Below are 14,605 nucleotides of genomic sequence, written 5' to 3' on the forward strand. Positions count from 1 at the left end.
ACCCAAAAAAAAATCTTTTTAAAGCTCCAGTGCAACTTGTAACCTTTTTAAGAGTGAGAAATGTAAATTTTTACAATATTTCAACTGGTCTTAAAATTTTTATCAGGTATGTATATCTTTGTCCACAGGGGGCGCCACAATGAAAAAAAGGTTTCCTCACAGCAGCTTAGAGGAGGATAATTTAAAATGGATAAAATAAAGGTTGATAGAAAACAAGTTCTTTATAAATATATATAGGACAATGTACTCTGTTTCAGGGAGATTTAATTTGTGTTTCTCTATTTTAAACCAGATGGGACTATTTCAGGGACCATCTTCCTCCTTGTAACTTTTAGACACTCAGCTCACCTGCCCCAGTGACAGGCTTTCAGGGACTTACTACATTTTTGAAAGCTGGAAACTTTTCAAGCAAAATTTATGCAACTTGATACGCTTTGGGAAATGACATGAAAGTCTTAAACCAGATTAATTGCAGGCTAAAATTAGTTCTTATGTAGCATTGATGAATTGAAAATGCTCATGCAGTAACATAAGATATACATTAAAAGCATTAACATTAACCTCCAGACAGCTGACTAGTTGATGAGTCCTGGGATTTAGGATCTTCTATACATGCAATGCTATATATGTGATTCATTATTAAGGGAGACTGTGAGAACCATGACAGACTTAAAATGTTGCATAAAGCTCTCTGCTGGCATATTTACGGACCACCATCACAAGAAGCTTACAGCAGTGTTAACAGGCAGCTTTGTCACTGTTTGTCAATGCGATTTGGTCACATGGGGCTTAAAGCTCACTTTTTATGTAATGCTGATAGGAAAGGTGAACATGAGGGGGAGCAGATTAATGGAGCACAAAATAATTTTACAACCATTAAAAAAAGACTTGTTGAGTTCAGTTGTTATCATCTGTCTAACCAATCAGAGCTCTTCAGGGCGGAGCTGCAAACCCACCCGAGGTGACGAGGGAGGTGTGATTGGTTGGTGTAGAATGGATGTATCTGTAGAGACCAGGTTCATGGGGCTACCAGAGTAGAATCAAAGCTGATAAAATCCCAACAGCTGAGTGACAGCGCCTCATGTTTACACTGAAACAGTGTGTTAAGTAACACCTTGCTGTAAAGCCTTAATGGAAAGTTGAATACAACTAAGAAACCTCCGGCATACTTTAAGCACACATGACAAAGCACAAAAAAGACCTTTCACCAGTTTTCTTCCTGATCTGGACTTACTGTATATCCGCATATACAGCAACCTGGTCAGCTGACTCTTACTACTGCTACAGTAACACACCAAAACAACCAAATATCTCGGTGTTTACAGAAGTCCCATTGGTTAAGCTCTGCGCACTTTAAGGTTTACCCTCAGTGATGTTTACCTTCGAATATTTTACCCACTGTGAAAGAGCTCATTTCCCTCACAAGGTTACTCTTCAGAAACCCTAAGTATAACCTTTTTCACCTCATATAAGTACAAACCTTTGTGACACAAAAGCTTTTATCACATACACAACAAGGTCCTAAATGTTTTTGGATGAGCTGCATGTGTGAAGCCAGTCAAACTAAACTTTCACACAAACTATACCTTAACGTCCCCTGGTGGGACTCAAAAATGAATTAGCCCCGAGATATCAAGTGGGCTAATTTGAGAATATATTTGACTTCAACTCATCCAACAGAGAAGACTCCCCCTGCTTGGAGGTAGGAACAAGAGGCTTTTCGAAAATTACAGGGGGCAGTGCATGTGTGAAAGAGGCTAACAGACAATTATTATCCTCAGTTTTCAGATAAGCTGTGATTGACACCATGTAAATATCAATAGAGCCATTCTGAAGCTGATACATTTTCAATAAAGCTGTATAGCTTGTGACCAGAAGAGTCCATTATTAGTTGTTCTTCAATTTGATTTAACTATATTGTTGTGACGTACTAAAACCTTATTTAAAGACTCAGCTTCAAAAAACATACCAATGTAAAGTGTCATTTTAAGGGTTGAACCAATCAGTAATTCCTGCTTGAAAGCATTCCTTATCCCACAGACTTTATACAACTGTTATTCATGTAATTTTATTCTTTAACTTGTCCTGTTGGGAAAGAAACTCAGGAAGGAGAGGGGATGTATAAAAATCCTTAACTGGTCATCCAAAATTGGCATTCTTTTATTTCCTAACTTTGTTCTGAAAACTAATAAACTATCTGTTTTGGACCAACGGAAAACATCATATCAATTTTGGCTGAGGAGAAATGAAACACTAAACTGACTTACTTGACAGTGAGCAGACAGTTTGTGGCTAACATTAGCTGCAGAAGACATCCGAACTGATTGCTAGCTAGCTAGCCACAAAAAAACATGAATTTAAGCAAATAAGCAAAATCTGGTCTAAAAATAATAAGATGATGTTTAAGTGTTTAAAAAAAAATACAAATCTTTTAATGTCCAATTTCCAATTTTATATCAGGTCTAAACATTTTAAAGCCTAGTTAAAATGATTTTAGTTTCTCTATTTGTAAAAACTGCAGAGGATAAAATGTCTTAGAACACTTCACCAAAACTGAGCTTTACCACACCATAAAACCAGAGACCAATGTAAGTGAGAGCAAACCATTATTCTAAAAAAAATTCACCTCTTGTAGCAAAAGCATTCGCTACTATTGGAGGCTAACGTATTGAATAAGCTAGCTAACACTGCTAATAGAGCTAACAGTCAAATCTGCATACAGCATACACCTGACAAATAACATAAACAGACTGTTTTACACATATCTTTACAATACTTACATTTTGACTGAGAAAAATCTGTGAATCGTTAATTTTTCATTTATTCTACTAGCATGCTATCTTTACCAACTCCAAGGATATTTAAGATTGACTCCTGGATTCTGAGAGAAAAAAATGAAGACCTCAAACCCGAACCCTCTGACACTCACCTCGCTGGACTTGAGTACTCCAAAGAGTGGATAAAGAAAAGCTGGTACCAGAGCGGCAGCCCCCAAAGGAACAGCTTCAGACACCCAGTAGACCGCAGTCACCATCAGCACATACGCACAGCATGCCTCCTGTAAGCAAGGAACACCTTTGTTAAACAGATAAGACAACGTTTTTGTAGTGTATTAGGTTTTTTTCTAGTTTTATTTTCATTGTCTAAAATGGGGAAGGGGGGAGTAGTGGTTAAAAAAAAAGAGAAAAAAAACTCTACTATCTCCATATTTTGACAACTTGCATGACTGCATTTTCAAGCTCTGAGGAGATTTCGTTCATTTTGTAAAGGTAGAGCCTCCAGCTTTAAAAATTTCTATGTTGTTTCTTAAGCCAAAGCTTCAATTTTAACTGACTGCTTCAGGATGATTGAAAATGTACCACTTTTTTAAAGAAAACATCCTGTTATACTATTTACATACCCAGACACCAAAAACACCTGAATCTCTCCTTTTCTTTTCAGGTTCTTGGGCTCATAAATGACACTCGACAGTGTTATGTGTACCAGACATGGCCCCATTTCACGAGTCAGACCTAAATCAGGATACAGTAGGTTTTGTCTGGTCCAGACATGGCCCAAATGTCATGACCTGGGCCTGACTAGGATTACTGTCTTTGCTGTAAGGGGGCCGACTTGGCATGGACCCAAACTTGGTTTCTTGGCCTAATGTGGCTGCTTGTGGTGTGTAGAAGAGAATTAACCCAAACATCAGGAGCCAGACAGGTGTTAGAATAAGTTGCAATTGCAAATTTTTGGCACTACAACACTTTTTAGGTAAAATTTACAAAAAAAAATGATTTATAAATATTTTACATAATGGAAGGATACCTTTTTTTTCTGAGTATTAAAACAGTTTCTACTCCTGACACATGCTGTGTGAGCTTGTAGTTCTTTTATGTAAGAGGAACACTCAGAGAAACTTTTTGCCAGCAACAGGTCAGTTAATCTCAAATTAATAAACCCAGAGGAGGGAGAATTAGCAGCAGGGCTCCAGGATGAAGCACGCCCAGACCTGTTCAGACCTCACATTAAAACCATGAGCTTTTGAGAAATCATCTGATAAGTCACCAGCCGTGAGTTTTACATGTGAGCCTACTGAATACTGTTGTAAGTCAAAGTCCACTTAACACAGCTCTGTTGGTGGCTATGCGAAGCAAGAGGAGTTACATAAGCCACAAAATTTCATTTTCAGGAACTTGTAATATGAGAGAAATTTGTTGATGTTGAACAGTACAACAACACATACCTATAACCAAGACTAGGAGACTGTCACTGTGCCTTTTTAAGGAGTTGCAACATTCTCTATGAAAACACAACAATTAATACTAATATGACCACTAACAGGTGAAGTGAACAGTGTAAATTCTCTCACAGAGGCACTGGTCAGTGAGTGGGATATGAAAGACAGGAAGTGAACATTTTTTCTGTTAAGGTAATAAAGTAGAAGCCAGCAGATTTAGTGATGTACTGAAGAGCCAATCTGTGATTGTTTAACAACTTGGTTAAAGCGTTTCAAAACTGTGGCTCTTATGGGGTTCTTCTGATCCACGGTGGTCAGTACCCAAGGATTTGAATTTAGCGAGCTAGTACCAAGGTCAAAAGGCTTTAAGCAAAGGCTGGCCCAGTGGGTCTGCTCAAACAGAAGAGATGCTGGAGCTCAAACTGTAGAAAAAAGTTAACACTGGCTCTAATAGAGAAAGGGCCAATCACACAGTGCATCACATGTTTTTGTGGATGGGGCTGCATTTAGGGGTGGGTACCTTTCACCTTTGTAACAATACAGTACCGATGCCTGGGACCTGGCAATCATTATCGGAACTCTACCAATTTTTGGTTCTTTTTTGTGTGTATGTGGTAAAAAATATCAATTTTTTAAATAATAAAATACATCTTTTATATCTTTTTCAATTTAATATATTGATTCTTCAATATATGACCTTGCAATGCTGTGTTCATGTCTAGCATGGAAAATCGCCTACTCTTCCTCTCCCTCACAGTCACAAGGATGCATCTAGGTACCTAAACATGGTACTTTTGATTTTACGTGAATTGGTACCCAATACTTTTGACAGAATTTGGTTGGTACCTGTAAAAGTACCTAATTCAGTCCCCATTCCTTGCTGCATAGCTGCAGATCAGTCAGGTTGCTCATGTTGAACCCAGTCCACCACTGAGACTTCCAACGATGAGCATTTAAGTATTTAGACTATATCCCACATCAGTGGGAGGAAATCCCTGCAGATTCCCCAGAATTCAACTCTAAACCTAATCACACATCAGTGAGACATGTTGGGCAATTAGGTCTGAGCCATGGGGGCACACCCTCAGAGGTGTAGTAGAGTCCATGCCCCATCAGGTCATATTTTGACCTGACCCCCAACTTTGATGCTAACCACCAGCATTATAGCATGTATGTTCGTGAAACAGTCTGGATATTCTGATAATATCCAGACTGTTCATCAGTTGACACAACAGCACAACATCTTGCATGAACTGGTGGCCTTCAGGGCTGGCTAGAAGACTTCATATGTGATCAATGTACACCCAACAACCACAAAGATAACACTGGGACACTTAAGATCCTGATTCCGGTTCACATTGCATAAAAGAAAACATAAAAGTGTCTCAACCTTGGGAACTAGTCCTGCAAGTGATTCATATTCTTTACAAACTGATAAAAATGTTTGAAATTTCTGCTAACCTGCATGGGCTCCCATTATTCCTGAGATGTTTGACAAACTTTCTTGAGAGAGTTTGGATCAGAAACAGTGCTTACATGCTGAAGCCAAATGCAACAATGTTGATAACAATTTGTAAAGAATTAAAGAAAAGCTTAGGTTTATCTAAATTTGTGTCGCTGAAATGTCAGAGGATTATGAAAGTTATTTGAAATAACTATCGAGAAGAAATAAATCTGTTCCTTTCCAGGACAGTTCATAAAGTAGGATTTTATTTTTAACTTATGGTGAAGAGCAACTAGCAAGATCCGACCAACGCATTCAGCTGTGCCACTTGCATGCTCATACACACAAACATACTGAATGACTTTCCTCAGAAACACTACGGCAACAAACAGCAATCAAAAAGTACAAAAGAACAAAGCAAACTCTTGTTCAATAGTCACAGTTTTCATGGAAACCTCCCGGCTCACTTCAGAAAGGTGGTGACAAATGTCCAAACCTGCTAGATCACCTCTTTGGTTTCTCAAGAGACACTCAGGGTTGAAATTTTCTTAAAAGGTTGAAGTCATATGTTGTTTCAATTCAGCAACAGAAAGCTTCTTTTCATGAACAGCTTCAATATTTAAAGGTCCTTCAGATTAAAAGTGTTCAACGAAGGACAGCCTGATCTGATTCGTCACACCAAATGAAACAAAGAGACCAGTGAAGACATAAATTTACTGACTCCAGTTTGCAGGGACAAAACTTTCACCCAAATCGAAACGTCACAAACTCAAAGAAAACACAGGTGAATTGTTAATCAGCTGCAGCACAGGCAGATTTTGGGCATTGGTGCCACAGGTCACTCCAAAGCAACATTCTGTGCCTCTCTCTGGAAGTCTCAATGTGGATTTAACTTGGCAGGATAAAAGAGGCATTTCTAGGCAGTAGGCAGAGTTGTTGGATTAGGCTGAGCTGGAGAGAACAAGGTGTTTGGGTTCATAATGAAAGAGGTTCATGCCAAAGAAAATGTTTCAAGTATTTGAATCCTCTTAGGAGACATACAAGATTCATAAAGTGAGAACAAGAGATGTTAAGAAATGTTGTCAATGAAACTGCTCGTCATCAAACTGCAGTTCATACAAAGATGTTATTTTCTCTAATATCATCTTCATTTCTCTAGTATAGTTCTAATCACTGTGTCTGACCAAAAGTTGAGGAATTGAATTCTCACTTCACCCTTGCCACCACTTCAGAGTCAGGAAGCCGGTCTTCGGAAACATATGCTGTAACAGGCACCGTCCGTTGTGGCTGCCTGTTACAGCAGCTCTCTTTTTCATCTCTTTTTCGTCATTTTTGCATTTGGAGTGGATCATTACTTTGTATGGTTCACTTGTTGGTCATGGACACCAAACTGGTTGTTTCTTCAGTGATATTTTGACTATTTTTGCTCCTGTTTTTGTCTGGAGATCCTACATGTAACCATGGCCGCATTGTTTACATGTGAACTCAGCTGTTAGCAGCCTGTAGCATGTCAATGCTAACAGGTGCAAGGCCTGATGTCTTCCCACAAGGTGAGGGGAAGGAGGTGAGGATGACGTGCTGGTACTGAGGTGTGAGCTAAGAAGTAACGACATGGACCTGTCCTTCCATCCATCGTTATTGGGAACGTAACATCTATCTCCAATAAGATGGACAAGCTAGCCGTGCTAACCCAGCAACAGAGGGAACACCAAAAGGCAGAGTAGCATCATGCTATTCACAGACATGGCTAACAGAGCTAACACCAGACACCAACGCCACATTGGAAGAGCTTCACCTGCTGTGAGCAGACAGGATCCAGGAGACAGAGACTGAACAGACTGCTGAAGAAGCTCAGTCCTGGACCCTGTGAAGGAGGAGACTGGCTGAACTGGAGAATGATGGACAAACTGTCATCATCTATTTTCTTATGGACCTTTTTACACTTTCTGTACACTTTCTTACTTTTGTTTTCTTGATTGCTACTGTGACTCCTGAATTTCCCCTTGTGGATAAATATAGTATTTTCTATTGTATTGTATTCTATTCTATTGTAGTGTATTGTATTGTATTCTATTTCAGTTTTGTCAGCTACAGGTTTTGGAGGAGGGACTAAGCCTGGGGATAAATAAACTGGTTTATATTCACACAATGGATGGGGTAATCTTTTCCCAAACAGTCTCATTCAACTCATTTTATACTGATTGGCAATGTTTTTAAGTTTTCTCTGTAAAACATTCTTTAATATCATCAACTACTTAACATACAGAGCAATTCCAAAGACTTAACGGTCACTACAAAGGGAAGCAGCAGTGATTGGGTTGGCATGAATTGAAACAATTTTAGGACAAACACTTGAATACAAAGTTAGCTTTGTAACCTTGTTAAAATTTGTTCAACAGCTGAATGAAAAGCCCAGGATTATGTATGGAAGGAGACACTTACATCGATCCAAAAAGACAAGGACATTAAAAGAATTTTAAGTCTGAGGGTGTATCAGCCACAAAGTAGTTGTCCTTGTCTAAAGTGCAATAAAATGTTTAAAGTAAAGTAGATCATAATAAGCCATCTTGTCTTTCTAAAAATAAGAGCAAAGAAGAACACATGTGACCCCTGAACTACAGAAAGGAGATGTTACATTGAAGCAAAGAGAAAAAGATAAGAGACAAACATTGACTGGAATAATCAGTGTTGCCTGATTCAGCAGTTACTGATCATTGATTATTGGTCTTTGTGTATCAGTTGCAGCACAAGGACTTCAGTGTCAATCAGATGTTCAAACATCTACTGGACTACTCTTTCAACTTGTTGTAGTTTTGCAGGTCAGAGCCAAAGCGCCAAGTAAGCAGGAAGGCAAAAAACCACAAAGCTGCTGATGTAACCTTTGTGATATCCAGACGTCATTCAGTGACGAGTCAATTAGCAGGACTCAGTGCTTAAAGGTATTCCAATGGAGGAAATGCAGCATTTGCTCTGGAACAGAACTGATTGTAACGATAAGGAGACTGACATTTACATAATCAGGAGTGATTCATCTAAGAGTTTAACAACAGGTCAGAGCTATTTCCAGTCAATCAGCTCATTTTGATTTCATTGAGAAAAGAACAATTTCAGCCCAAACAGGGAATGTCCAATGGATTGTTTTTCCAGCAAATTACTTCTCAGCAAATCTTTAAAGACTAGTGGATGACAAAGAGTTAACAGCTGTTGTTATGAGCATGAAATTGGGGAATTTAAGGACAAAAAATCTAGGTAAAAGTTCACCTGATTTTCTGAGGTTGTAAAAGAATGTGATGCTGGATTGCCTGAGGTGAAATGGACAGTGTTTGTGTGCGGCTGTTACTCAGCAGGCAGCACCTCATCAACACTGTAAGGTTTGAGGTTTGAGCTTTAATTAAGCTCTCTGGAACAATCTTGTCTTTTCTAATCTCATCCCAAGCTAGAGAATATATTAAATGGTCAACTTGCTGATATCTACTTGGCTTGGATTTGTACAGTGCTCTCAGATAATCACATGTCTTAAAAAACAAATTCTATAGCTTGATAGTGAAATTACAGGCCTATGTTCAGAGGCTCTAGTCCTCCAAGCGGGCAGCCTGTGGTCCTTTGCTGCTTTGCTTTGTTTTCCCCACACTCCTTCCAGTTTCCTGCTCTATCCACCACCTTCTCTCTGAATCATACACTGTATAATTAATGGATGTAGTCTCCCGGTCGTTATTTGTCTGTTTCTGAAACAGAGTTTTGAAGCAGATTGGCTGTCGCAGCCATATTGGAAGTGGCACTTAGTGACTTTATGTAAAAGAGCCACATGCCTCAGTGACTACATTATCACTTATACACTCAAATTTGTTTAGGGATATTGTTATAAAATTCAAGCTATTACTAAAGATTATTGTATGCCCAAGGTACTGATTAAGATAAGTTTTTCTTCCCTCAAACCTCTCAAAACTCATAGTTGAGAGCACTTGATTACTGCTTTTACAACAGACAGGAACTAGGTGGAATCTTCTTCTTCCTGTTGGACCAAGAGTAGTTTCAGAGTTTGTCTTGTCAACACTAGAATCCAGTCTATCTCCTTTACTGAAATGCTCAATAAAACTGAAGGATTTTTCTTCCAACCCAGAGTGTTAGTCAGCTGACAAGCCAATTTGCTGCCTCAACACGTAACAGAAGATCATTGATTGTCTCATCAACCCCCCTGTTATCTGTACACAGCTCAGGAAAAGAGCTGAAGGGATTCAGAACACACAGTGGCTTAAAGACACTTGATTTAGGAAAAAACCTGTTCTCAGTGAACCAATCAGCAGAGGGCTAAAAGGACTTTTAACAGTTAGATTAGATAACGCACACCACACAAACCCTTCCTTCAACAATTTCAGAGAAGATTACTTTGACTAGAATTCAAAGACACAAATAAATGTACAAACCCAACATGCATAGACATGCAGATGAACGAAGCGCTCAAATCAAAAGTAAGACCAAATAATTTGTGAACAGTAAAAAAACAAAAAAATTATGGCATCACTGAGCACATTGTAGAGTTATCAAGCTCACTCCAGCAAATTGCCAATGTTTGGTCACATCATAAAAAAACAAATGCAACCTGATAATAAGGTTTGTCAGGAATTCATATCACGAATTATATTCTGCTTCACAAAAACACGTCGAGTTAGTGCAAACATATGGTAGCACATGAAGAAAATAAAAAGGGTACAAAAAAATTCATGTGATATTTATCAAGACACTGTCACTACAGTGCACAATTTTATTGGAAACTAAAGTAGTGGACAACAATTCCTTGCAATAGTGATGCATGTCACGTTCCTAGCTTTCCTAGGAGGGGTCTGTCTCTCTGGTAGCCCCATAGCAGCTTTACATCAAATAAAAACAAGCAAACTAAAAAATACTTTTCTTTCTCAGGTGTTTTAGAAAACCCTTTCTTTCAGCCTATGTGTTAGAGATAGAAGAAAAAATGAGACATTGATTTATCAGGATTTTTGGTTTGACGATATCAAAATCAGGATTCTCTGTCAAAAAAATTGTTTCTTTTTCAAATTTAAATTCTGCATTTCAGTCTTTGTTTATAAATTGGATTGGAAAAAGTTATCACTTTTCTCCAGCAGAGGCAGAAATGTTTCTCTCTGTCACACATGATGTGCATTTTATGGGAAAATATGGCTCCTGACATAGTCTGTAGACATTATCATCATCATTTGACTTTTTACACGGTCTGGTGTTAAAAAAGCAAAATAAAAACTGTAAATAAAAAATAAAATCTAAATCAAATTGGCACCCCAAAAATCCTAAAACAATAGCATATCGTCCCAGTTCTACTATGTGTGAAGAGCTTTGTTTAAGCTGCTGTCGCTTTAAGGCTCCCCACTTTACAAACCCCTTCTCTCTGATTGGCCACTGTCACATCATGTTGTTTTATTTTAAACTACACTGCATCATACAATCTAAGTCATTGTAAAGCTACTATTATGGTTAATTATTCAATTAGTATGCATTTTATCATACTCTTATTTTTAATTTTGTATCATCTTATTGTGTCTTACCATCTCCTTTCTCACTGAATCATTTTGTGCCAAATGGCATATCTTTATATAATATTATATTGTATTGTATCATGTTGAATCATACTGGTTTGAATGATTCAACATCTTATCACATCCTGTAGTGTCATGTCATGTCATATTGTGCATGGCACATGTACAGCTTTATTATTAAGTCTTATCCTTCATGTCCTATCAGGATGCAAACCTGACATTAACGAGCACCAGGCACATCCCTGATTGGCCCTGAATGTCCTATTACACGCCCTCTCTGACCCGGCCTGACTGCATCCAACAGATGTTCTGTCTTTCTGCAGCTGGACACAGTACCGCTCCAAACACACACACTTTCTGACACACACTCTGAACCCGCCACATTCTTGACACAGTCTGAGGTCCCTGATGTCGTAAGGGAGCAGCATGGGGGCCAAAATCCAGCATGGTGGTTGGTTGATTACATAACTTAATTGCCTGGATTGTTTCTTTCTCTTTCTTTGTAGTGAAGTTTTAGCAAGGAGTTCTTTCTTGGCCTCATCCTGCGCCGCCTACTCTCGCCAAACACCCACCGGTCCTGACATAACAGCAAGGCTCCTGGGACACAATGTGATTGGCTGAAAGCTCACATAACAGATCATTTGGATATTAATGATGTTACAAGAAAAACAAGCAGCTATGACACACAGGAGCTCATGTATAACACATTAGCACACACCTGTCACAACCTGGTCTATTGTTGTCTGAGATTGGGTTGTTGAGCAAAGTGAAGCGTCAGTGAACATGTGAAAATAAATAAATCCCTCAGTCCTGTGTTCCTCTGTCATGTTGTTCAGTGACTACCTTTGGGCTCATTTGAGAGAACAATAAATGACATGCCATGGATTTTAGAGTAATCACTCCTGTTCAAATTTATTTTACAATGCAACTGCGACTGATCCTTTCTCCTGCTGCACCATATAAGTACATTTAAGTAAATCATCTATGGATTCTCATGATGAAATCCCTACACCACCAGAAAACTTAAGTTGGTTTGACTAACATAGAGTTTGTCACTCTGCTACCAAAGTCAATGCACAATACATGAATTGGATATGAAGTTACAGCAGTATGGCAGATTTGTAGAAATTTCAATAATGACCAAATGTGTTTGCTCTTTTATTAATGCACAAAAATATACAAATGTATTTGAACTAAGATGTTAAATTCTTTAAAAAAATGTAATGACAAAGACGATAATAGAAACTTATTTGCTTTTGGTATGAGAAAAAAGTCTCTCACATGTTTACGATTCTAGACGTGTTCTAGGAACAGATGAAGAAGTTGATGAACATCCTCCAAGCGTAACAAAGATGGTAGTGATTTTTCAGAAAACCAAAAACTAAGAGCAGTCTTTCTATGTTTTCAGCACAGAGACAGACACAACATGAGCAAACTGAAGAAAAACCTTTAAAAGATTATAATGGAGCTTGTATTCAGTTTGCTACTCATCCTCAAATCTGCCATTAATGTGAGCTACCCAAGCTAATTCCAGCACAGCTACCTCTCAGTTTATAGCAAAACAGCAAGCGCTTTTCCAAAATCAAAACTCACTGCTGACATTAAACCAGACAAATTTCACACGTCTGAGCCCTGAGAAACATGATCCTGTCTTAAATCCAAAATCCCAAACACAACTCTTCTGAATCAGGAAGTGTGGCATGGAGGCACACATAAAAATGTACCACAACATTTTAAATTCAACAAGAATTAAACTTTTAAGAACTTGTAATGTAGTTTTTTTTCTTCCTTTCTTTTTTTAACCAAAGCTGTGGATTAAAAAAAAAAGTGAAACCACACAGTGAGGCAGATTTCTTCTCCATGTCCGAGCCTCTCACAGAAAACACTAAATCTGTGCATGAGCCTGAGTATCAAGCCTCTCACTCCCCCTTTAAACTGATCTCCATCTCATCAACATGTCGCGACATCTCCACTCCACACACTGCTCAGCTGATGACCGGGACAAGCACTCATCAGAGCAGAGGACAGTCAGCCTTTTGATTGATTCTCTCACTCACACACACAAACACCAAATCCTATCAGGACAGTTATTGGAGGCGACAAGGAAGAACAACACAACATCATCTGCATGTGGTGTTTGTCTGCTGCTCCAGCGTGTTTCTTCAAGGTACCTATCCTAACAAAGATTAAGTCAATGTAAATAAATCTAACCTTTTGCTCTTTACTTAGATTATAATAATACACAAGTAGGTTTATCTGAGGGTTTTGCTTTTTCTGTGCTATCACTTTGAGACCTTGGTATGTGTTATGGTTAACTTTAAAAAGTTACTCAAAGAAACTTGAATGGTTTTATTAAACTTAACTTTTCTCTGGGACGAGCTAACCTCTAAGTTAGTTGTATAAAATATAGGTTAAAATCTCTAAAGCTAAAAGAAAAAACAACATTCTAAGTGAATCTTTGATTATTTTGTTGACGACTAAATGGATTTGATTTCATTAATTATCTCATAAAATGTCTTATTAATCTAAATTCCAGTGTCAACCTTGACTGAGAGCTTGACACAAGTTGATTTTGGCTTGATACTTCTAAACGACATAAACAAAATTTCTATTAAAAGTGTTTTAATTGTCTTGTACTCACGCTAGTTGGATGGATGAGCGGTAAGGGCAGCAGTGACAGAGGGATGAACACCCCAAGAATCAGTTTCCTCGCCCTCCACAGCTTCCTGATCAGCTCCATCCTGGCTGCGGCCTCTAACCTCATGGGGGACCCGGAGCTCTGGATTCGGTCGGCCGCTGTTCAGCAGAACCGGGCCAACAGGGAAACCTCAGATCGCCACTGACCGCCGTGGGCCGGATGAAGCAGCGCCTCAAGTTCTTCTTCAGGCTGTGCTTTGACACACGGACGCTGGATGCTGACCGGTGTCTCTGAGAGGTGACTGAACTTGGCTGAAGTCTCTCTTTCAAACCAGTGGTTCACTTCCACCGGGTCTGACTCGTGTTCCATACACTTCAGCCGAAGTCCCTCTCCCTCCCTGCCTGTGTGCCTGATGCTGCTGAGGGAACCAGGATCAGGATTGGAGCGGGATCAGGTGAGGCTGCGTGCACATTTATTAGGCTGGATAGTTATGCTAATTAACTACAGTCATGCCCCACCCTCACTGGTTGTGAAAGGGCCAATCAGGTGAGAGTTAAGTTCTCACAAGGACGGTGTGTGTGCTTGTTCATGCTGAGGTTTCTGTTTTTCTTAAGAGTTAGACATAGCCTACTACTCAAAGGTACATGGGCTAAGAGAGGGGTCTGGCAGCTGACTGCCTCCATCAGACCCGTTTTTGCAAAAATTACGGGGATAAAATAGTGAAGTTCTCATAATAATGAATTAAATCTGAAACTTAA

General features: G+C 38.9%; 2 protein-coding genes across 3 annotated transcripts in view; one reads left to right on the plus strand and one right to left on the minus strand.

Annotated features, from left to right (window-relative positions):
* slc13a4 (solute carrier family 13 member 4) overlaps positions 1–3,052 on the minus strand; it is a 16,700-nt gene extending 13,648 nt beyond the window's left edge. Inside the window, exon 1 of the mRNA XM_074698126.1 lies at positions 2,930–3,052. Within this exon, the coding sequence (XP_074554227.1) occupies positions 2,930–3,034 (105 nt within the window). The 5' untranslated portion in view covers positions 3,035–3,052. The remainder of the gene's footprint in view (positions 1–2,929) is intronic.
* Positions 3,053–13,217: 10,165 nt separating this feature from the next.
* Positions 13,218–14,605, plus strand: part of LOC141810512 (uncharacterized) — a 43,699-nt gene continuing 42,311 nt past the window's right edge. For both annotated transcript variants that reach the window (XM_074698131.1, XM_074698130.1), the window contains exons 1-2: positions 13,218–13,376; positions 13,856–14,301. The gene's annotated coding sequence lies outside the window, so the exon portion shown is untranslated. The remainder of the gene's footprint in view (positions 13,377–13,855; positions 14,302–14,605) is intronic.

This window comes from Halichoeres trimaculatus, unplaced genomic scaffold (assembly GCF_033239565.1).
Source record: "Halichoeres trimaculatus isolate MK-OKI-2021-1 unplaced genomic scaffold, fHalTri1.1 fHalTri1_scaffold_21, whole genome shotgun sequence".
Lineage (NCBI taxonomy): Eukaryota > Metazoa > Chordata > Actinopteri > Labriformes > Labridae > Halichoeres > Halichoeres trimaculatus.